Source organism: Leptonychotes weddellii, chromosome 9 (assembly GCF_054177405.1).
Source record: "Leptonychotes weddellii isolate Sample4059 chromosome 9, ASM5417740v2, whole genome shotgun sequence".
Lineage (NCBI taxonomy): Eukaryota > Metazoa > Chordata > Mammalia > Carnivora > Phocidae > Leptonychotes > Leptonychotes weddellii.
In genome coordinates this window covers 53,294,642-53,319,349 of record NC_138377.1, presented here as the reverse complement: position 1 = coordinate 53,319,349, position 24,708 = coordinate 53,294,642, and the positions used below count along the sequence as shown (strand labels likewise).

General features: G+C 36.2%; 1 protein-coding gene across 1 annotated transcript in view; it reads left to right on the top strand.

The window, feature by feature from the left end:
* Positions 1–24,708, top strand: part of MIPOL1 (mirror-image polydactyly 1) — a 235,613-nt gene that overhangs the window by 168,916 nt on the left and 41,989 nt on the right. The window contains exon 8 of the mRNA XM_081829767.1: positions 20,216–20,446. Coding sequence (XP_081685893.1) covers positions 20,216–20,446 — 231 coding nt within the window. The remainder of the gene's footprint in view (positions 1–20,215; positions 20,447–24,708) is intronic.

The following is a 24,708-nucleotide window of genomic DNA, read 5'->3' as shown; positions in this document are numbered from 1 at the left end:
TTATGTTCCACATATGAGTGAAACCATATGTTAATTGTCTTTCTCTGCTTGACTTATTTCACTTAGCATGATCTCCTCCAGTTCCATCCATGTCAATGCATCTTTTCTGATGGCTGAGTAATATTCGATTGTATAAATGAACCACATCTTCTTTATCCATTCATCTGTTGAAGGACATCATGGCTCCTTCCACAGTTTGGCTATTGTGGACATTGCTGCTATGAACATTGGGGTGCATGTGCCCCTTCTTTTCACTACATCTGTGTCTATGGGGTAAATACCTAGTAGTGCAATTGCTGGGTCCCTTTGTGACCATTTTAAATTGAGGCCCCAGGCATGTACCTGCTGACCTGTCACTAGTTCTAATCTGACCTGGGTCCCTGGCAAAATTTGAGAAGTAGGGAAATACTATGTCACATAACATTTCAAAGTTCAGGGGCACCTGGGTGGCTCAGTCATTAAGTGTGTGCCTTTGGCTCAGGTCATGATCCCAGGGTCCTGGGGATCGAGCCCCATATGGGGCTGCTCCCTGCTTGGCGGGAAGCCTGCTTCTCTCTCTCACACTCCACCTGTTTGTGTTCCCTCTCTCACTGTTTCTTTCTCTGTCAAATAAATAAATGAAAATCTTTAAAAATACAAAAAAAAAAATCAAAGTTCAAAATCAGTATAGATAGGCATGTCGTCAAGACATAAAGCAGAAATACTGATTTAAAAGCATACGTATTCTATGCCAGCCTTCCAAACTTTGATATATTGAAATCAGCAGTTTACAACATCAAACTCCTTTTGAAGTTGGAGCATGATACCTTTCTCTCTGAAAGCGTATACCATATTATTAACTAACTCTTAGAGAAGATTTTAGGAAAAATTTAGAAACCTTGCCTTCATACCAGTTGGACCATTAGTAGTATCTTAAAAATTAACTTCATATGTCACTGACAGTAGGGAACTATTTCTTTTTCCATACACCAGCTATGTCAGGCAAAACATACATAAGCATTCCTTTCAGACCACCACAAAGTAAAATAAACAGATCATCCCAATATTGCAAAATCCAGTGTTTCCACCTCAAGTCTGGCACATCTGTAATATTTTTCCATTCTGAAAACCTAACTATAACATTTTTATTCTTTTTTTTTTTTTTTTGGTTTTTTAGTTTTAACCCTTTTGATACAGAATGCATCTTGAAGGATCATTAATTCAGTACAGTGCTTTAAGTCACCAGCTCTTATTTGATACTTAGAAAAATAATTTGTGCTCTTCTACAGCTAGGCTATAAAAATTCATACTTCATAAGTCAGTACTTAGTATTAAATTTCTAGACTGAAATACATGCCAGAATAAAAACAGAAATGTGTTACCTGAAATAAGTGAAATTTAAGTAAGTGTAAATTTAAAGAAATTAGCCTCATTTCTAGAAAGATGCTAGGAATTATCAAGTATTCTAATAAAACTTAAGTCTGAAGAGATTTTTTCCTTATTTAAAATATAAAGCTGGCATTGTTTTCTGCCTAGGCAGGAGTTACGGTAAGTAAAACAATGGGGCCTAAAACTCAATAGATAATTAAAAAGGTGTAAAGATGTAAAACCCAACCTTTACTGTGTTAAGTAAAAAGCAAAAATCCGTAGGTCTTCTGATTTTTACAGAGCATGTGGCAACTCTGTAACAACAGAAACATTATGACATTTCCCTTTGACAGCAGCTGTACAACAGGTTTTGAACAAGTCTGGTGTAGTGTTTAGTAAAATGAAAGGGGCCGGGTTGCTTAATGCTTTGAGTTGGCATTTTACCAGAGAGAGAAGTTTGGTGGTGGTTCGTTTTTCCCTGTTACAGTTAAGTGACACAGTACTGATGAAAATGAGCATTTTTTAATCTTAATTCTCATTTGGTCTTTTTCTAAGCAAGATACTCAGTGAAATGAAATCCAAATGCTTTTACACCTACACACTATATTGCTGAGCAAATTATGTATGGAAGGAAAGGCAAGATAAAGTTGCTTTTAAGAGTCCTTTAACATATCAGTTGGATAACTAGCAAAACACCTTTACTGCCATTAAATATTTACCAAGACTTGGCTTTGGGCTGGGGGGACAGTTGAATGCAACAAATTTGACTCTCTGCAATGCCATTGATTAGTTATCAGAAGGACATAGTTAATAAGTAACTTTAGGTATTACAGAGCACTCTACATTCTTGTCCAATCTTTTCTCTGAAGATGACCTAAAAAAAGTCAGTTACAACCAGCATTCGCCCCAGCAATGATTGCACAAGCACAACTAGGAAAGAAATAAAGGCTAGGCAAATGGGTTGAGCGGTACTTAGGCAATCTTTCCTAGTGACTGTTGTCATTGCTCCTGGACTTTAGAACGGAACGTGTTTACATTTAATTAGAAAGGACACACAGTTTACAGCACGGTAGCTATCAATATCGGATCAGAATTGATTTCCGCTGTCTCCCCAGGGATTGCTTCCTTCCAGCTAATTAAAAAAAGGCATATAACCAAAATGACTCACATAAATTTTAAAGCAAAGTAAACAATATTCCCTGGAGACCAAAACAAAAGTAAATGACATTCATCCTGGTTATTAGCTACATTTTTTAAAAAGAATTCTGATGCCTATATATGTGATATAAGGCATGTTTTGGTGTTATCAGACTGCTGATAAACCAGGTATTCCCTTTTGAAGAAAGCTGAATGAAAGCTTCACTGAGTACTTGAGCTCTTAAAGAGACAGCCTTACTTTTATCTTTATAATCCCTAAAACATGTAGATAAAGCGGTCTGATAGAAGCTTGCGCTGCTTTTGTTCAAGTTTCCCATTTTCACATATGGCACAGAAAACTGCTAAAAACAAATGACAAAATAAATAACAAATTGACTTCCTTTCCAGTAAAGCATATAGAAGCTCATGTATAATTTGCTAAAATTAAGGAATCATCCTGGTACGTGTGACTAAATTTCCCTAGAATTAACCGTAGCCAAAATCATCAATAAAATTATGATAAAAGATTATTTCTCATAACTCTGTTACTATAAAGAGATCTGCTTTACATTTCACAAACTAACATTTATTGTTGATGACACTAAATTGTGGTAAAATGACTTTAGCATCAAGAGAAATAAAAGAAAATACGGGAGACGGAGCGGTCACTCAGGAGAATGGTGTCACGGCCCTCCTTCTTCCTTATCTACAGATCTGCCATGCAACACCACGTTCAAATGGAAGGCCAGCAAGGTGTAAGGGAGTACAGAATGTTCAGACTAGAAGCAGGCCTTAAGAAACATTAATTAATTTATTCACATATTTATTAAGCACTTATTCTGGGCACTAAAGATAAAATGGTGAGCAAAACCTCAGTAAGATCAGACATTTTGTCTGGTTTGGTGAGTGGTGTATCCCCAAGCATTTACTGTGTGCTTGACTCTATACAGATATAGTTGCTCAATAAATACTTATTGAATGAATAACTCCTTTCAAGGATTATTTCACTATAAGCAAATGTTCGCTCAGCCACCAGGGGGCCTCCAGTAGCCCTTGTTCCTAGATTGCAGGAAAACTGCTGAAATCCACAATGATGCTATGCTAATGAGAGTCCATTTAAAATCCCCCTTCAGAATAGAATAACTCATCGAAGTTATTTTTGCTTGCCTTTCTTTCCTTCATTTCCTTTTTAAATCTTAGGCTTTTTATTACTCTTAGTGTTACAAAGCACTCAAACTGCAAGCCACATTGGTTAACTACAGACCAGTACTAGATATCCCTAGCTTATATGCATGGGCATATACCGATCACAAAGGTTCTAGTCAACCATTACAACAGAAGAAAGAAGAGCCACATGAAGCAGGACTAAGGAACCAGTAATTAATCAACTCCACAAATATTTATTAAAGCTTTTTCTAGGCACTAGAGATCAAATGGTGAAACAAGAGCAATTGCTTAACATGTATCCAGTTGAGAGGTCAGAGTACTGTGGGAGCAGTGAGAGGACCACCTAATCTAGACAAGTCTGATTTCTTGGAGAAACTCACTCCAAGCTGAGATCTAAAGGATGAATGGGAGCTAGTTAAGTAAAAATAGGGTCAGTGTTCTAGGGAATGTGAAAGTTATTCATCCTGGCTACAGTAGAGAGGGAAATGTGTGAATAAGAGAGATGAGCTGGAAAGAGCCATGAAGAGCTTTGTGGATGATATTTAAGGAATTTGAACTTTATGCTACAAGCAGTGAGGAGTCATTGAAGAGATTTAATCCAGTTAGTGATACAGTCATATTTGTGCTTTAGAAAACTCACTCATGGCAAGGAACAAGTGAAAAGTCTATTGTAGTAATCCACTTAAGAAAACAGTAGCAGGCACTCTTAATTAAGATAATGATAATGGGGCTAGAAAGAAGTAGAAAGATGCAAGGGAGATTTTAAGTTTAAACCAAAAGGACTGATTAGATCCTATGGTGAGAGAGATAGATATCAAGGATGATGTGTAGGATTTGAGCTTGAACACTGATAGTGGTACCCATTGAGGGAGGAAGAGAAAGGGCTGATTTGGAGAGGGCATAACATGAGATTATGAGTTCAGTTTTAGACACACCTAGTTGTAGATATTTGTAGGATGGTCAAGTCAGGGTGTCTATACTAGGTGCTTATGTAGATCTAGTGCTCAAGATAGAAATCTAAGCTATAAAGGAACTATGTAGACGATTATGTGAAGCTATAGGAGTGGGTTGAAATCAAGTAGAGTGGGTCGACGGGAAGAGAAGACACCAACAGTTAAGTGTTGGGTAGAGGAAAAGAAGCCCTCAAAGGAGATTGAGAAGCATCAAAAAATACTTTTGTTGAAGCAGAACACCAGAACTGTATTTTCATGGCAAGCATTTCCGGAAAGAATTGGCTTCAGATAAGTCAAATAAGATAAAGGTTGAAAAGTACCTTTTACATTTAACAAGATTGTTGAAGCAGTTGTAGACAAAGATTGTGAGCCTTGAATAGAAGTTGAGAAGGTGCAGACAGTAAGCACAGATAATTTAATTCTAAATGAGATGATTCCTAACTAGGTCCAAGAGAAATCCCATCTTTTAGACCAGACTGAGTATCTTTAGAACTAAGTGAGCTAGAATCTCTTAGTAGAGGGGGCACCTGGGTGGCTCAGTTGGTTAAGCACCCAACTCTTGATTTTGACTGAGGTCATGATCTCAGGGTCTGAGATCGAGCCCTGCTGTCGGGCTCCCTGCTCAGCAGGGAGTTTGCTTAAGATTCTCTCCCTCTCCCTCTGCCCCTCCCCCTGCTCACACTCAGTCTTGCTCTCTCTCTTAGTAGAAAATAAAACAAAACATCTTCATAAGTAGTATATCCAGCCCAAGTAAATAAAAGGTGAGTTTTAAAACTTCATTGTGTATCCTAGATTTGAGTCTTAGTATAGTTCCATGTTTTCTTGAAATTCCAGAGCTGGCCCACTCGGACAAGGAGCAAGGTGAGTCTTACCTGTTAGAGGCTATTTGTCCTATCAGGTAAGAGAGACACACAAAACACCCCCTAGCCAGAGCAGTTTTTTAAAAAGGCAGATCTTCTTGCCCTCTCTTTAAAATCCTTCAGTAACTTCTCCTTTTTTTCTCAGGACAAAGACCAAAAAGGCCGAATGTGATCTGGTCTCAACCACTTTTTCACTGGTCTTGGAACATTAACACTGGCAGAACTGGGCTTCCTCTGGCTCCTGAGCCATCCTTTCTCTTCTAAGGCCTTTGTGTGTGTTCTTCCCTGCCCCTGAAGTTCTCCCTCTGCCCTTCTAATTAATACCTACTCTTCTCTAAATTTCAACTCGAATGTCACATCCCTTCCTTTACAGTATTTATAAGAATTTGACAAGTGTGTTTAGTCCCCACTGTAGTTCTAGCAAAGTGCCCAGCACCCAGTAGTCATTCATTTATGTGAGGAAGGAAAGCAGTACCTGGGGCGTCCCAGTGCGCCCCCTGCCCCCCATCAGTAAAACAAAGCACATTGCTTCCCAGAACCCTGCATTCAGCACTTCAGCTAACCAAATAGCTCTTCAGCCCCATCTCTGTGTCAAGCAGTGTGCATTTGCAATAATCTTGTGAAGTGAGTTTATTTAGACCTATATCTGAGATGTCAACATCAGTCCATCTCCTAAGCTGTATTATATAATGTGAAATAAAACTATATGCTTACTAGGCCCTGGTTAACTTTTTAAAAGAGGGTTAATTAGGATTGTTAATAAAATTGAAAAATATTTATCCTATGTAAGAATGGTTGGTTATTTGCTGTTTTGACATTTTTAGTTTAATCATTTATTTGTACAGATGGTATGGGACATAATTTTCAATAGTTGAGCAAACTTCTCAGCCATTTACTAAGAAACTGGCTAGTCAGAGTGTGTGCTGAGGTCCTCAAAAATCTTTTTCTCCAGAACTGATCCTTATGTAGATAATACTCTTCCTTTTTGACTGTTCTTAGATGGAATACCCCATCTCAGTAGAATTAGGATGACAGGTAATATCTGGCATTTAACTAGGCCTCAGCATTGCAAGATCACTTATCTCTAGAGATAATTGAATCCATCCTTCAACATTGTGCAGAGATTTCTTCTATGCCATTTTTAACAGGTGTTATCTAGCAGCTACATAAATATAATGATACCTGATCACAGGTAAGGTTTACCCTACCTGATAAGCCCTCCTGTGGAGGTGCTTTAATTTATCACTTATAAATTATTATAGACATAGCCAAATTCAGGCATAATTAGGTCTGATAGGGGCACTATACCATTGCTGGATATGCTTGCCCTTGTTTCTTTGTATCTCATGTCACTTTTGATTCCTACCGAACCAATCTTAGCCTGTCTTCATTCCTATTGTGTGTGTGTTGGTTGTGGGAGGAGGAGGGTAATTAATAGACTTTTATTTATTAGGACAGTTTAGATTTACAATAAAATTGAGCAAATAGTAGAGGTCCCGTATACCTCCTTACACACACAGATTCCCCAGTATTAATGTCTTGTATTGGTGTGGCACATTTGTTACAATTAATGACACTTTATCAATGCATTGTTATTACCTAAAGTTACATAGTTTACATTAAGTTTCACTTTTTCTGTTGTAAGGTTCTGTGGGTTTTGAAAAAGGCAAAATGTCATGTATTTACTGTAACAATATCACACAGAATAGTTTCACAGCACTTATAAAAACCCAAGTGCTTTGTCTTTTCACCCCTGTCCACCTCCCTCTGGACCCTTAGCAACTACCGATCTTTTTACTGTTTCTGTAGTTTTTGCCTTTTCTATAATGCCATATAGTTGGAATCATACAGCATATAGCCTTCCAGATTGGCTTCTTTCAGACTGGTTTCTCTCACCACATTATATACATTTAAGGTTCCTCCGTATATTTTTTTAAATTTTATTATGTTATGTTAATCACCATACATTACATCATTAGTTTTTGATGTAGTGTTCCATGATTCATTGTTTGCGTATAACACCCAGTGCTCCATTCAGTACGTGCTCTGTTTAATACCCATCACCAGGCTAACCCATCCCCCCACCCTCCTCCCCTCTAGAACCCTCAGTTTGCTTCTTAGTGTCCATAGTCTCATGGTTATTTTTATGGCTTAATAGCTCGTTTTTTTATCAGTAAATAACATTCCATTGTATGGATGTACCACAGTTTATTTATATATTCATCTATTGAAAAATGTCTTGGTTGCTTCCAGTTTGGGAAATTATGTATAAATCTGTAAACATTCATGTGCAGATTTTTGTGTACACATGGGTGTTCATTGCTATTGGGTAAATACTTAGGATCATATGGTAAGATTATGTTTAGCTCTGTAAGAAACTGCCAAATTGTCTTTCAAAGTGGTTGTATCGTTTTGCATTTCCACCAGCAATAAATGAGAGTTCCTGCTACTCTGTATACACATCAGAATTTGGTGTTACTTTTTTTGGATTTAATCATTCCAATGTGGGTATAGTTGTATCTCATTGTTTTAATTTGCAAATCCCTGATGTTATATGATGTTGAGCATCTTTTTATGTGTTTATTTACCATCTGTATTTCTTCTTTGGTGAGATAGCTATTTGGAACTTTTGTCCATTTTTTAACTGAGTGGTCTGTTTTTTTTTTATTGTTGAGTTTTAAGAGTTCTTTGTGTATTTTACATACTTGTCCTTTATCAGATAACGTGATTGCAAAGATTTTCTCTCAGTCTGTGGATTATCTTTTCATTCTCTTAACAGCGTGTCTTGCATTACACAAGTTTTTAACTATTTTAATAAGGTCTAACATTACTTTTTTCATGGATCTTGTTTTTTTTTAATTTATTATTTTTTTTTTTTTTAAGATTTTATTTATTTGGGGCGCCTGGGTGGCTCAGTTGGTTAAGCGACTGCCTTCGGCTCAAGTCATGATCCCGGAGTCCGGGGATCGAGTCCCACATCGGGCTCCCTGCTCAGCTTGGAGTCTGCTTCTCCCTCTGACCCTCCCCCCTCTCATGCTCTCTCTCTCTCGCAAATAAATAAAATCTTAAAAAAAAAAAAAAAGATTTTATTTATTTGTCAGAGAGAGAGAGCACAAGCAGCCAGAGTAGCAGGCAGAGGGAGAAGCAGGCTCCCCGCTCAGCGGGGAGCCCAATGTGGGACTCGATCCCAGGACCTGAGCTGAAGGCAGACCAGTTGAGCCACCCAGGCGTCCCCATGGATCGTGTTTTTGGTGTTATATCTAAAAACTCATTACCAAATCCAAGGTCAACTCAATTTTCTTCTATGTTATCTTCTAGAAGTTATATAGTTTTGTGTTTTACTCTTAAGCCTGTGATCCATTTTTAGTTATTTTCTGTGAAAGGTGTAAATTCTCTGTCTAGATTCACTTTTTTCTCAGATGGACATCCAGTTCCACTGCCATTTGTTGGGGGGAAAAAAAAAAGCTGTCCCTTTTTCATTGAATTGCCTTTTGCTCCTTTGTCAAAGATCAGTTGACTTTATTTGTGTGGATCTATTTCAGGGTTCTCTGTTCTCTTCTATTGATCTATTCGTCTGTTCTTTTACCAATATAATGCTGTCTTAATTGCTGTAACTTTATAGTAAGTCTTGCAGTTGAGTAGAGTCAGTCCTCTGACTTTGTTCTCCTATATTGACTTGACTGTTCTGGATTTTTTGTCTCACCATATAAACTTTAGCATCAGTTTGTCAATATCTACAAAATAATTTGCTAGGATTTTGATTGGAATTTCATTGAATCTATAGATCAATGGCAAGAATTAACATCTTAACAATATTGAGTCTTTTTATCCATGCACATGGAATATTTCTCCATTTATTTAGGTTGTCTTTGATTTCTTTCATCAGACTTTTCCTCATATAGATCCTGTACATATTTTGTTAGATTTATACCTAAAATATTTCACTGGGGGGAGGGATGGTATTGTGTTTTAATTTTAAACTGAAATTGTTCACTGCTGCTATATGTAGGAAAGCAATTGCCTTTATATTAACCTGTAACTCTACACCCTCTCTCTTTGGTTCCAATAGTTTCGTGTTTTTTTATTTGTTTTGTTTTTGTTAAGTCTTTGAGATTTTTTTACATAGATAATCATGTCATCTCTAAATAAATACAGTCTTATTTCTTACTTCCTGATCTATATACCTTTTATTTCCTTTTCTTGTCTTAAGAATTGTTACCTTAACAATTTTTGATGTGATTAGGTTAAGGAACTTGAAAGGGGAAGCTTTCCTGGATTATCAAGATGGTCCTAAATACAGTCACATGTCTGTTTATCAGAGAGTGGCAGAGGGAGTTTTGAGAGAGACACACAGAGGAGAAAACCTTGTGAAGAGATTGGAGTGATACAGCCATAAGCAAAGGAATATTCACAGCTGCCAGAAGCTGGAACAGGCAAGGGAAGAAATTTCCCTAGAGGCTCCGGAGAGAGTGTGGTCCTGCTGACACCTCAATTTCAAACTTCTGGTCTCCAGAACATGGGAATAAATTTCTGTTTTTTTAAGCCACCAATTCATGGTGATTTGTTATGGCAGCCCTGGGAAACTAATACATTGATGTTCTCAAGGAATCAGCTTTTGATTTGGATGATTTTCTCTATTGATTTCCTGTTTTCAATTTCATTCATTTCTACTCTAAACTGTATTTTTTTCTTCTGCTTGCTTTAAGTTTACATTACTCTTTGTCTAATTTCCTAAGGTAGAAGCTTGTGTTATTGATTTTAGATTCTTCTTCTTTTCTGATATATGTTTTCAATCCTATCAGTTTTCCTCTTAAGCACTATTTTTGCTGTGTCCCACAAACTTTGATAAGTTATATTTCCACTTTCATTTAGTTCAAAATATTTTTCACAATCTCTGGAGACTTCATCTTTGACCCATGTGTTATTTAGAGGTGTGTTATTGAATTTCCAGATACTTTGGGATTTTCCAGCTATCAATTAATTTGCTAAGGCTCCTTCAAGCAAATAATAGTTGACTTCCCTTGCTTATTTTTGAGGAAATCAGCTTATGCTCTGGTATAGTAGGCCTTAATCCTGAATGACATACAGTTATAGGGAAATGCATTCAGTACAGTTAAGAATGTGGTTGAGAAGATTTAATTTGTAAATCAGACAGTGAAGTGATTCCACTGACTTGCTACCTCTATTGTCTCAGTTGGTTTCATTTGATAAAATAACTTATTAAAGTTATTTCAGAGATAAATAATTTCTTTATTATAAACTAAGTTAATTCTGAACTTAAATTTTCAAGAATTTTACTTGACGTATGATCAACATATTTATTGATATTTATTGAAACACTCTTGGATGCTACATTCTATGATACAAACTGGTGGCCACTAAATATTTGTTGAATTCATTGACTAGAAAAGAAATGTAACAATCATGCCACTAATTCTAAAGATCTATTAAAAAACATTTAATTAAGTGACATCACTAAGATGGTGGCATAGATCATTTCTTACTTAACTCTTCTTTACAAGAAGAATGGCTAATATCTATTCAAGAATAAGACACCACCAAAAGAATCTTACAACACAGGGATGAGGCTGAAGCACCCCCTTGCACCTCAGAGACCAAGAAGACAGACTGCATTAGAAGATTAGGAGAAGTGGCTACATGTTGACTGCATTGACCCTTCCCCAGATTAGCACAGCACCATGCAGAGAGGTCTCCCCTGAACCACCAATTCCTCCAGTGGGAAAAGAAAACCTGGGAAGACAACAAGTCTCCCTCAGCATTGTGGGTCACTTTATAGGAGCCCCTACTCTGATCTCACACCACAGGGATTACAGGGGAGACTTGGGGCACAGCCACTGGGAATCTGAGTGACAGAAACGGGAGGAAGGGTTTGTAACAGCCAGCACACAAATGTTGGCAGACTGAGTTCCTATCCACAGTGCCCAAATAGTAATCCCAACCAGTGGCTTGGCTCAGCTACAGAACCAAGCCAGGGGCACACCCTGACCAGAGAACTCGTGGGGTGCAGATCTGCCTGATTCAGATCCTCAAATGACGACTTATGCCAACCCTAGAGTCGGATTGCCTACACCCAAGCAGAATTCTGCGTCACAGCCCCACCCACTGTAGAGGATGCCTTCCAGCCCCCCTTCTGGCCAGAAGGGCTAGCAACAACTTCTGAAAGCTGTGTAGCCCAACAGCACCTGAGCTGAGAAGCAAACGGACAGGGCTGATCACCCAAACCAAAGGCAGGGAGATTAATCCATAGCCAAACTGAGAGTAGCCTGGAGCAGCCCCTACCCCTCCCGCCCAAGCAAGGCGGCTGAGACATAGTGCTACTGACTATGGAGTGTCTTCCAGCCCCATCTGACCAGAAGGGCTAGCAAAACACCTGAAAGTAGTGCAGCCCAGCAGCTCTCATGCCAAGAGAAGAGCAGACAGAACCAATAGTGCAGAGAGAAGCCAGTGGCCCTCCCTCTGCTCCTTCCTCTCCCCCTCTCTCTCTCCCCCTCTCTAATAAATAAATAAAATAATAATAAAAATAAAAATTTTTGCCCACCTCTATGCTAGCTACAAGAAACTCACAACAAATAAAATCATTAAAATAAGAGAACAGAAGATAAAGCATGAAACACAAATCAAAGGCAAAAGCAAGAATGGCTATACTATAGCATCTTCTATGTGGACTTGAAAGCTAAACCATTTATCAGAGAGGGGCATTGAGTTATAGAAAAAGAGTCTACCAAAAAGACATAGCAATCTTAAATGTGTTTATACCAAACAAGAGAACTAAAAGTACATGAAGCAAAAACTGATGGAACTGAAAAGAGAAATTGACAAATCCACAATTACAGTTTGGAGGTGTCAACGCTTCCCTCTCACGAAACAGAGAAAAATCCAGGGATACAGAAGAATTCAACATGACCATCAACTACCAGGATCTAATCAACAGTTTTAGACATTCCACACAACAGCAGGATACATATTTTTTTGTAAATGCCCACAAAACATACACCAAGATAGATCATATTCTAAGTCATAAAATAAACCTTAGTTGACTACAAAGAACTGAAATCATGCAGTGCGTACTCTTTGACCACAGTAGAATCAGAACAAATATTAGTAACAGAAAGACAACAGGCAAATCTCCAAACACTTCAAAACTAAATAACACATTTCTAAATAATCACTGAATCAAAGAAGAATTCTCAAGGGAAATTTTTTAAAATACATGGAAGTGAATGAAAATAAAAATACAACACACCAAAATTGTGGGACACAGCTAAAGCAGGGCTGAGAGGAAATTTATAGCACTAAATGCATTAAGGAAAATTGGAAATATATCAGATCAACAATTTAAGCCCCTACCTCAAGAATCTTTCTTAGAAAGAGAACAGAAAAATAAATGCAAAACAAGCAGAAGGAAAAAATGATAAAGATAACAGAAAGAAGCATATAAGAGCAGAGAAAAGACACTCTACCAATATCAGGAATGAAACAGAGGATAGCACTGTAGATTTTACAGATATAAAAATAGGATTACTGTCAACAGCTCTGCACACATAAAAATGGCACAACTTAGAAGTAATGGACCATTTCCTAAAAAACAAACAAACAAAAAAAAACCCACAAATAAATCCCCAGGAAATTATGCTGAATGAAAAAAGACAGTCCTGGGGTACCTGGGTGGCTCAATCCTTAAGCGTCTGCCTTCGGCTCAGGTCATGATCCCAGAGTGCTGGGATCAAGCCCCACGTCGGGCTCCCTGCTCAGCGGGAAGCCTGCTTCTCCCTCTTCCACTCCCCCTGCTTGTGTTTCCTCTCTCACTGTGTCGCTCTCTGTCAAATGAATAAATAAAATCTTTAAAAAAGAAAGAAAGAAAGAAAAAAGTCCCCAAAGCAGCCTTTCCATTTATAAAACATTCTTGAGGGATGCCTGGGTGGCTCAGTCAGTTAAGCGGCTGCCTTTAGCTCAGGTCGTGGTCCCGGGGTCCTGGGATCGAGCCCCGTGTCAGGCTCCTTTAGCAGGGAGCCTGCTTCTCCCCTCACTTTGCCTGCCACTTTGCCTACTGTGTTCTCTATCTCTGTCAAATAAATAAATAAAATATTTTTAAAAAACATTCTTGAAACATTATAGAAATGGGAAACAGATTAGTGGTTAGGGTTTAAGGAGGGGAAGGAGTGGTGGGGAAACATGAGGGATCCTTGTAGTGATGTAACTGTTTTTTATCTTAACTATATCAATGTCACTATCTTGGTGGTGCTTTTATACTATAATTTTATAAAATGTTACCATTGTGGGAAAGTAGGTAAAGGACACCAGGGATTTTTCTGTGGTATTTCTTGCCAACTGCATGTGACATCTACAATGATCTCAAAACAAAAAGTTTATTTTTAAAATATCTCCAAAAATGTAATGGAATGAAGTGTGGGTAAAGGTAAACTATGGACCATATGGGACTGTACATTAAGATAAAGAGAAAAGGAAAGGAAAGAAAATTGATGTGATCCTTTTACAATACTGGAGGCCACTCGTTCAAATACAGCATTTAAACAACAATGTTCAATAAATAACTTTTTGTATGCCTCGTGTAGAAAAGCCACTGAGTTAGGCCCTAGAAGGAAACAAAGAAAAATAAAATATGGCTCCTTCTTTCAATAGTATTAGAATCTAGTAGGAAAGAAAACAAGTATACAATAACTACAAAGGATAGTAGAAACTGAGGAATATAATATAAGGGATATGGAAAGGGTATGGTAGCTTAGAGCAAGAAGTGTCCCCTTGGGCAGGGAAGGTATGGAGTGTGACTTCATGACAGTTGTTGCAGTTTGTCTGAATCTTGAAACGTGATCGGGGGTGTGGATGGAAAGAAAAAGAGCACTCCGAGTGAAGGCAACAACGTGAGCAGTACTGCAAAGTGAAAAGTGTGACAGCATTTTCAAAGAACAATTTATAGTTCCATTTGGCTAGAATAAAAAATTTTGATAGAGTGGGTAGGATGAAGTCTGAAAAGAAAAGTAGAATAGAATTTTGGAGCACCTTGAATGTCAGACTAAAACTGGGGACATCAACCTAGAATTCTGTATCCCATGAAGTTATCCTTCAAAAGTAAAGGAGAAATAAAGACTTTCTCAGATAAACAAAAACTGAGGGAATTTGTCACCAGTACACCTGTCTTGCAGGAAATGTTAAAAGAAGTTCTTCAGAGAGAAGGCAAATCACAGGTCAGAAATTCAGATCAAATTAATTGATGCAGTAAACCAGGAAGTAAATACAGACACTATCCTCTCAGAAAATGTACACTTAGGACAAGGTAGCACATACTTCTGCCTTTCATACTTGCTTTGTCTTTATTTATTTTAATTCAGTAAAACAAGCCAAACCTGCCTCTTTTTTTTTTTTTTTTCAGAATGATTTAAGAATGTTATCAGTAAATGATAAAGATTAGGAAAACGAGTTTACTTCTCCCAATTCATGAAAAACCTGTAGAAACAGGCAGTTGTTTTTCATCAAAGTATTTATAAAATGTCTGAGTATTGTATAAGATATCATACAAAGTTAATTAGAGCTAAATTATTTCTTTTAAGAATTACACATGGACAAAAGCCCATTCTTTACCAGATATTGTGCTAAATATTTTCACATAGTTAGATCACCTCATTTTGTTCTCACATGAACTCCGTGAGATTTTTCTCGTTGTTCTTGAGTTGATGAAATTAGTACTCAGAGGGTTAAAGTATCTTCCTCAGGTCATACAGAGTGAATGACAGGACTGAAATTTGAATCTAGTTCTTCAAAGTCCAAAGCCAAAATCTTTGCATGTACACCAAGTTTGGCATTTTTGACACATTAGACTGTCCTCTGCAATGGAGGTTGCTTAGCAGCATCTCTGGCCTCTACTCTCTAAATGCTAGTAGTACTCCCCTCCTCGAGTTATGACAACCAGAAATGTCTCCAGATGTTGCAAATATCCCCTGAGGGACAAAATTATTCCTAGGTAATAACTGTTGGTTTATACTGTGGTACCTCACCTCTAAATTTTTAATTTAAACATATTTATCCAATTAAAGCAACATATATAAAACACTTGATGGAGCAATTACTGTAAATAAATGAAGCATGAGCAGAAGAATAAGTGCACACTGTAGGATGATGAGTAAAGTGACTCATGAAGGACTTAAGTTAATACCTGATCATGGAGACAAAAGAGGAAGCCAGGAAAAGTAGCTTCAACACTTGGTATAAATGGAAAAGTACTAGTTGCAGGAATAAGCTGAATCCATGTATGACATTACAATTGAGAGAAAGAGAGTTCAGCCAGCAGGAAAGCAGATAAGCGCAGGAGAACATAAATATCTGCAAGCAAAACATAAAAGTGGGTCATAAGCTTGATAATTCCAAGAAAGTTTAAGCTGAGGCAGTTCAGAGAGTCAGGGACTAGGAAAATAGGACCATGGACTTGAGGGAGTTGATACCAAGACGGAAACCACTCCAGAAAGGAAATCTGTTACATGCTGCTTACTAGTATAGTGCCCATCAAAGGGTATTTTCTACCCCAGCCTGCGGTTGGACTCTACGTGGTGAGCAGCATAAGAGACAATGTACCATCTCATTTGATATGGATTTAGAATTATAATATGAAAGATTACCAAGTAAAAATATTTTCAAAGTCTCACTTTCTATAATAACAAAAATTAAATAAAAGAATTACATAATTTGAAAGCTGTAAGAGTGAATGGAAACCTTGTGTATGGTATTACCTCATTAATTTCATGATAAACCTAAATAATTACCATTCTTTGTCAATATTGTGTGAACCACAGGCTTTGGACCTTCTGAGAGTGATTTAATGACTCTTTTCTGCTGTTGTTTTATCATTCTTACTATAACTTCAAATATTTTCCAATACAACGTCATTTAAGACCAATAAATTGTAATGCTGCTGCCATGCTAAAAATGCATCTGAAAATCAGTAACTTTGAAAAGAGGTTAAATGTGATTTGACTCTATGAAGAAAGCTAAACAAGGTGGCCCTAGGGAAGAGCACTATCAAGGAAAAAACAGCACTAAAACAAAAATAAGCTATAAATGGTATAGATTTGTATATGCTAGGAATCTATCCCCTCTGCTTCATCTTTATTCTGATAAGAAAGTGTCCTTAGAAATATAAGCATTTTGATTTATTGAAGTTATTAAGGAGTGTATCCCCATTTTTAAAAATTGCCCTTTGTAAATAGAGTGTTAATATGGTGGAATTGGGAAATAGATCACAAGATGAAACTGAAAAAAACTACAAATTATTATAAGTTCTAAGAAGAAAAAGAGTAGGGTCATTGAGACAGAGTAACAAAGAAGGAACACCAAAATTTAGATTGAAGAGTCATAAAAGGTGTATCTGAGTACACTTTTCTCAGTATTCATGCTGAGACCAAATGAATAAGTAGAAGTTTGTCAGGGAGAGGGGAGAAAGACATTACAAACAAATGCCTCAAGCAGGAAAAAGCTTGATGTACTTGAGAAACAATGTCTGGCTAGAAGATGAGGAAGCAGAGAGAACAGATGATACAGGGCTCCATGGCTCATGGCCCCCTGGGAGAAGTGTTTCACGTTTCAGCTCAGGGAGGAAGACTGTGGGTTGAGATTCTGGTTCTGTTAGATATGTGAGATTAATTAAATTACTTCCCTCTCTTTGCTTCAATTTCATCATCTGTAAAAAAACTAATATTGATAGGACTTCTCTCATAGGTTGTTGTGAGGTTTAGTGAGTTAAAATAGGCAATTTGTTGTTATTATTTTTAGAGACTTATTCTGAGTGCAATGAGATGCCACTGCAGGATTTTAAGTGACATTATCTAATTTATTGTTTTAAAACATCATTCCAGCTGCTGCTTCTGTTTGAGAAAGTCTTGGTGGAGATTTAAAGGTTTCCAAGGCATTTTGAATGATGAGTAGCTTTTGAGCTTGAGAGTTAAGGATCCCAGTCACAGGTCCAACTGAGAGAAAAATGAGATATAAATTTGAAAAAAATTAAAGGATCGAAGACTAGGAAATGATGAATGATTAGAGAATTAAATTGGGATACCATGGTTTTAATAAAGATGATATTTTAGAAACTGAATCATTGATTCTTCGTATTTAATTGGCTAGAGTATACTGCATAGTGTTATGGACATCGTAGACAAATGCAGAATTCCCAAACGAAGCTGCCCACTGTGAACTTTAAATGAGACCATATACATAAGGGTAAAATATAAAGGCTAAGATATTTTTTAAATAGGACACAAAAAACAGTGCCATTAAAAAACAATGACTAATTGGACTTCATTCAAATTAAGAACTTAAATTCATCAAAAGGCAATATTAAGAGAATGAAATTGCACTGTACCTCTATTAGAATGGGTATAGTTTACCAGTAGGGAGAATACTCTAAAGGAGAATGTAGAGCGATTGCAACTCCCATATATTGCTGGTGAGAGTGTAAATTGGTAGGACCACTTTGGGAAACTCTGTGCAGCATCTACTTAATGTGAACATACATACACCCTATAGAGCAATTCTTACTTCAGAAAGGAGTACTCACGTCAATTATATCTCAATAAAGTGGGGTGGGGGGGAAATGAGTACTTAGGTCCATCAAAAGATAATGTACAAGAATATTAATAGCAACAATAGTGGAATGATTAAATAAATTGTGGTATATTTATATAACAGAATACTTGATAGCAATAAAAAACAGTGAACTGCATCCAACAGTAGGACGAATCTCGTAAGCCTTTAAGTAAAATATGCCAGACCAAAAGTTCAAAAACAGACAATACTGATCTTTTTTTTTAAAGATTTTATTTACTTATTTGACAAAGAGAGACACAGCGAGAGAGGAAACACAAGCAGGGGGAGTGGGAGAGGGAGAAGCAAGCTTCCTGCAGAGTGGAGAGCCCGATGCGGAGCTTGATCCCAGGATGCTGGGATCATGACCTGAGCGAAGGCAGACGCTTACAGACTGAGCCACCCAGGCGCCCCCAGACAATACTAATCTTAATAGAGGTTGAATAAGTGATTACTTTGGGAAAGGGGAATTAACTGGAAGGGAACAGAGGGGAATCTTCTGCATTTATTACATGTTTTCTTTACATTTTGTCAAGCTGAATACTTTGGATTTGTGCACTCTCTGTAATTTAAAATGTAATTAGCAATTAAAATGTAAGTAATAACCTTTTAAGTGTAAAGAACATAAAGAGTCTTGTCTTTTTAAAGGTTTTTTGTTTTGTTTTTCATTTCTTTCTTTCTTGGATCTTTCAAGTAGCCAAAGAGGGTGGATTGAAGGAAACGAACATGGAATAAGAGGAATCAGAAAGTGTGAAAGAACATAGAATAGGAAAATGGGCAGGAGATGGGAGCCTTTAGGCATATGGATTGGTAGAAAGAACTAAAAATGAAAGAAGGGTTAGATAAACAAGATGAAAACCATAAAGAAGGATACTTCTTTGCACTCTACAAATATGGCACTAAACACCATTCTTATTTCTTTGTAATAATTAATTGACCACAGTTTAGTAGCAGTCTTTCTTCTTAAGAACTAATTTGAATCTTGAAATGATTTCTTTTGGTATGCTGACTATCCCTGTTTCATGTCCTTCTTATTTCTGTGTGACACCTTCTACAAAGTGAGCACACTGGAGAGATCTATAGGTTACTTAAACAAAAAGAAGAAATGTATAATTACTTTGGTTTAAACAGTTTTAAATAAAGTATCAGACTAGATATTCGGCCAGTGCTAAAGTTCCCTGACTAGCTTTTTGAAGCTTTCAGAATTATATTACTTTCTTTCACATCATTAATCTGTATTATATAGTTAGGTTGTTTTACTTACAAGTCTCCCATTGACATTTCTTTTGTATGCATATACTGAAATGATTTTATTTAATAAAAAAAGAACATCTCCTGTGTGGATTTTAAATTTCCCTTATTAAATATTTATATTTTCAAAATGTCTTTATTTAATTGAGTGAGGTGCTTGGTGCCATTTCAAAATAACCTCAGGTGGTAGGTGTAATGACATATCAAAGATTTGACCTTTAGCATTTTAGGGTTCTATTTGTCTGCATTTTCTTCTGCATTCATTTGGTCTTAATTTATATGCTATTTCTCTGTATGACTTAATGAGTGGATATATTTGGCATGAGATTCATTAACAAAAAGAAAAGATCTGAATACATATTATTTCTGTGCAGTCGGACTAGTGATTTTAACTTCATTTATATCTGTGTATGGGCTGATCAGTTATTCGTACAGCCCTTACTCATTCTCATTAAGCGCTCAGCTGAAGAAACCCTGAATCTACTAAATGGATGCCCGTTCTCTTTACTTCTCACTTCTCTGCAGTCAGCTTATTATATTCTTTTATTTACCTAGAGATGCTTTATTTTCCAATTCTCCGCTATTCCTTTTAAAGAAAATTGAATGTAGTATTTATACTGATGTAATTATATTAACATCTTGCAGCATCTTCTTGTATGCTTTGGTAACATCAATAATCGTTTGTCTGGGTAGCTTTCAGCCTAGAAGCAGAGAAGTAGAATAATTATCAAGAATAATATTGTGATATAAAAATTATTTTTATTTACCCATTTAAGTATGTCTTAATTGATTTTTAGAAATGGTTATTTCTTATGGAGATTTTTGTTAAATAGATTATTGGTCAGGAAGACTACATATTTATGTTTCAATTATTTATTTTTATGTTTTTCTCAGTTTACACAAATCTTTATCCCAAGAAGAAAATCTGAAGGATCAGTTTAACCATACCCTTAGTACTTATGAAGAAGCTTTAAAAAATAGAGAGAACATTGTTTCCATCACTCAACAACAGAATGAGGAACTGTCTACCCAACTGCAGCAAGCTCTGACAGATCGAGCAAACATGGAATTAGAGCTTCAGCATGCCATGGAGGCCTCCCAAGCGGCCAATGACAAAGTGCAGAAGTAAGTAAAATGATCTTGCATGATTTCAAAAGCATGAAAAAAAACAAAACAAGAACACTTTTTTTGCAACTAAATAATAGATTATCTATTAGTCATGCTGTTAATGGTTTCAGACAAAAGTAGATTGAGCCAAATGACCTTTTTTATTTTTTAGATTGCCTATCATACCCATAGTTGGGGTCAAAAAGGCATTCACTTGGGAATCATGGTTACTATTGAGGGCAAACCACTTTTATTTAATAACTGATCTTCATTAGTTCCTGGAAGCCATACTATTAAAATCCTTTCATAGGTAATAGGTAAAATTATTGGCAAGGGGATGAGGCAGTCAAATAATCAACTTTACTCATTTAGCTTCGTGATAATCCTGCTTCAGTTGAGATCTTCTGTGATTTTGTAATCTGAGACCTCTAGGCACATAGAATAGTTACAGTGGAATTAATTTTCTTGTGTTGTTCTTCTGAAGTATTCAGGACAGCTTTTCACGGTGTATAATTACATTTGTTTATTTTCTATGATCTTTGCATAATTGTTATATATTAAATAAAGCTACAAAATCAATCAGTCCTTACGATAGCTAGCAAAATGTTAACATAGGACATATCATACAAAGAAGTCACTTGTTAATTTAAGGGACTTGAACACTGTAGCAGAATTTCCTAAGGCAGCTTTAATGGAATGGAACTTGTCATTTTAACTGATCCCATCTTTATGTATTGTTAACAGCATTTTGTCATTCACACACTTAATTGCCTTCAATTCCTAAGACATACCTTTTTCCTTAATTTTTTTCAGTCTCACAGTATGAAGTAGTGCTAACTTCAAAGTTTCTTACTTCATACTACTTTTTATTTGAAAATAAATCATCTCAACCATTTCCCCAATATCCCTGAAATTATGTTTTGAATGGTAGCCCAAGGTCAGGTAAATCTGTAGTTAAGAACCATTTTAAAACAGATTAGGAATTATGCATATTAAAATCTTTACATAATCAAGGTACCTTGAAATTTATGATTTATGGTAAGTATTCTGTTTTTTGTAGGTTTAAAGATTAGGTTTATGTTCAGTCAGAAACTATATCCAGTTATTCACAATGTACATTAACATTCTAAAAACACTAAGATACATAGGTGGATCTCATTTCATTGTAAATTACAAATCAGCAACTTTTGACAGTCAGGATATGTTAGCTGTATTTGCTTAAAGTCTACAAATAATTACAAATATCAAAGTTTTCTTTACATGTAATTCTTTAATTTTATATACAAGATTAAAATTCCCTAAAACAGTGTTTCCCAGAGACCAATAAAATTCCATAAAATCTTTGGAAATGTTGTCAACCTTTTATTTTTTAGATCTCATCAACTATTATTATTATTTTGTAAAAAATAATCTAAAAAAAAACTTTGTATTGATACAGAAATATATCAGTATTGAAGTGGAAATATCATCTCAGGTAATGCTTTAAGTTGAATAAGTTTAGCCTTTGAAAAACTACTATCTTGTCTTATTCTTCACATTTAACCATGGACAGATCAAAAGGTTTTAATGGAATGACACCAATCATTGGACAGAGTTTAAGTGAAACAGTTGTGTCATTTAAATGTTAAATTTAAATGTTGAATCTTTTATTCTGATTTCCAGCAATAAGCCCTAGATGAAATATGATGAGGCTTTCCTGTTCATATTCAATCTGCTATATTTTTAATTGCCCTCACTTGGGCAGTGTACCTTCACTGCAGTTAATGTGGGCATCAACCTATTTTATTGCATTTAAGAGGAAAACCTTCCAGGAAACCAACTTAAAAGACTTTGTTAGATGGTATTATATTCTCCATATCATCTGAAATTACTGTTATTAGCAATTATTTTTGAAGGTCCTTTGTAAATATGTCAGTATTCCAGGCAGTAATTACAATGTGAACTAAAAAGGTACACATTTCCCCTTTTCCTTTCACAATGAAATTTCTTGAATAACTGATCTATATTCAGTATCTAATTTTTCAATTCCATTTATTCCTGTGCTATTCAGTACACTCTGGCTAGCTTTTATACTGAAATTGTTCTTTTTAAGATTACCAGTAATTTCCTAACTATTAATCAGTGGCCCATTTTTAATTATATTTTTATTATAAAATTAACATATGATCATGGTAAACAATAAGTAAAGATGCTCCCATATCTTCAGTAATATAGCATAGTGGTTTAAAAGCTCAGGATCTGGATTCAAAATGCATAGGTATGTGAACTTGTACATTTTATTTTATTTTAAAACACTGTGCAAATGCAGATAATAACATATGGATAATAATACTCCCACCTCATAATGTTGTAAGAATTAGATGAGATAAACATGTAATGCCTTTAGAACAATGCGTGTTGCATCGTCCCTTCTTCTCTTGCCATTTCACTCCACACTGTAATATCCCATTCTTCAGAAGGGCTCTATCTTTTCAAGACTAAATACCTTTACATATGTGGGTTCCTCTGGTTGGAGCCTTTTACCCTTTTCCCCCATGAAAAACTTACTCATCCTATGAGATTCAGTGCAGCAGAGAGGATGGAGGCAGGCTTTGTAGTCAAGTCAGACAGACGTGTATTTCAATCCCTGCTTTCCTACTTACTACCTGTGAGATTTGGGGCAAATTACTTAACCTCTGGAAGCAAAAGTTCCCCAGTTGAAAAATTCAGACAGTATTACTGCTTTCACAGGCAGGTTTGATATGAGTAATAAACTGGATACCATGTAAGATACCTAGTTCAGTGCCAGTTATTTTATTATCAGCATGTTATAAATTATATTATTAGTATAATCATACTCATCAAACTAGCAAGACTAGTTCAAATATCTCTTCTCTACAAAGTCTTCTTCAACTTTCCGGAAAGTTAAATATCACTCTCTTCTCTGTGTTTTCATAGTATGTTTGTTAAAAATTCCTCCCCTGAAAATAAAGCCTTCACCATTTTCCTGTGTCTCCTGTCTCAGTAATGGTCTTCAGCAGTTTCAGCACCATCCTTATTCCCTCACTCTTTCTTACTTTTCACATTCGCTTTGCTGTCAGTCTCTGTTTTCTGTACTGCCTATCATCTGATTCCCTCTATTCCATCCTCCCTTGTTAATTGCATTATTTCAGGCCCTCATCATCCTCCATGGAGACTATTGAAATAATCATAAAACTAGTTTATCTGCCTCTAGCTCTCAAGTGTCTCAAGTGTGTCAAGTGTGTCGCTGCCACTAGAGTTAATTTTTCTACAACTGAAATCAGGTTATATTACTTCCCTATTTAAAATCTTTCAGGGGCCCTTCATCCCCTACACACTATAGCATAAACGACTTAGCAGGGTAGATGAGGCCTTTCACCTTTCTGGCCTTCTCCCATTTTCTGGTATCATTTCCTCCACGACCCCAACCACAGTATCTCTACTAGACAAGCTATTTCTTCTTCTTAAAGCATATTCCTCCCTTCTAGTACCTAGCCAAATATTTGTTACTCCTTAAAGTCCAGTCTTAACATTACCTCTGTGATGTTTCTTTATTTTTTTATTTTTTTCATAGCACTTAGTCCATTATCTTTGTTAGAAGTCTTAATCATCTAGGTGTTACAATTGCTTTGTTTGTCTGTTTCCTATCTACTTCACTCCCTGCAAAATTACCCATCACTGAGCATTTCCAAGACATGGATGGTGTTCTCTTCATCTTTGTATCCACATCTCCTCCAAATAGTCACGTAGATGCCTGCTGTAAAGTAGGTACTCTGTAAACATGAACAAATGAACTAGAGCAACTTAATAGGTTAATGGGATGACAGAATAAAGTAAAAGCAGGTCAGGTCAGGAATATACAGGAAAATTTCAAATGTGCTCTCATCTACTTTAGGCCCTAGATAAAAAATTTTTATCCCAACCCAGTACCCAATTTTAGTAGGAGAGTTTCATAGAAAAGTATGACTTTTGTGGCTAGTCCTTCCTGCCTCCCTCACTGGCACCACCACTCCTATAGTATCTGACTTTCTAGTGGGCTTTTCACCCTTGTCCTATGCACCAGCTTCCATCACATTTAATTACACTGAAAAGATCTGAAATCTTCAGTAATAGTGGAGAGAGAGTATATACTATTTCTAATAATTTTAAATTTATATTTTATTTTATTTTATTTTATTTTAGAGTCAAATGAATTTCTTAAAATTTTTTAAATATAGGAGTATTCCTGAAGAGGAAAGTGGTGCAGAATTACCATCCATAAGCTAGCCAATATGCAGAAA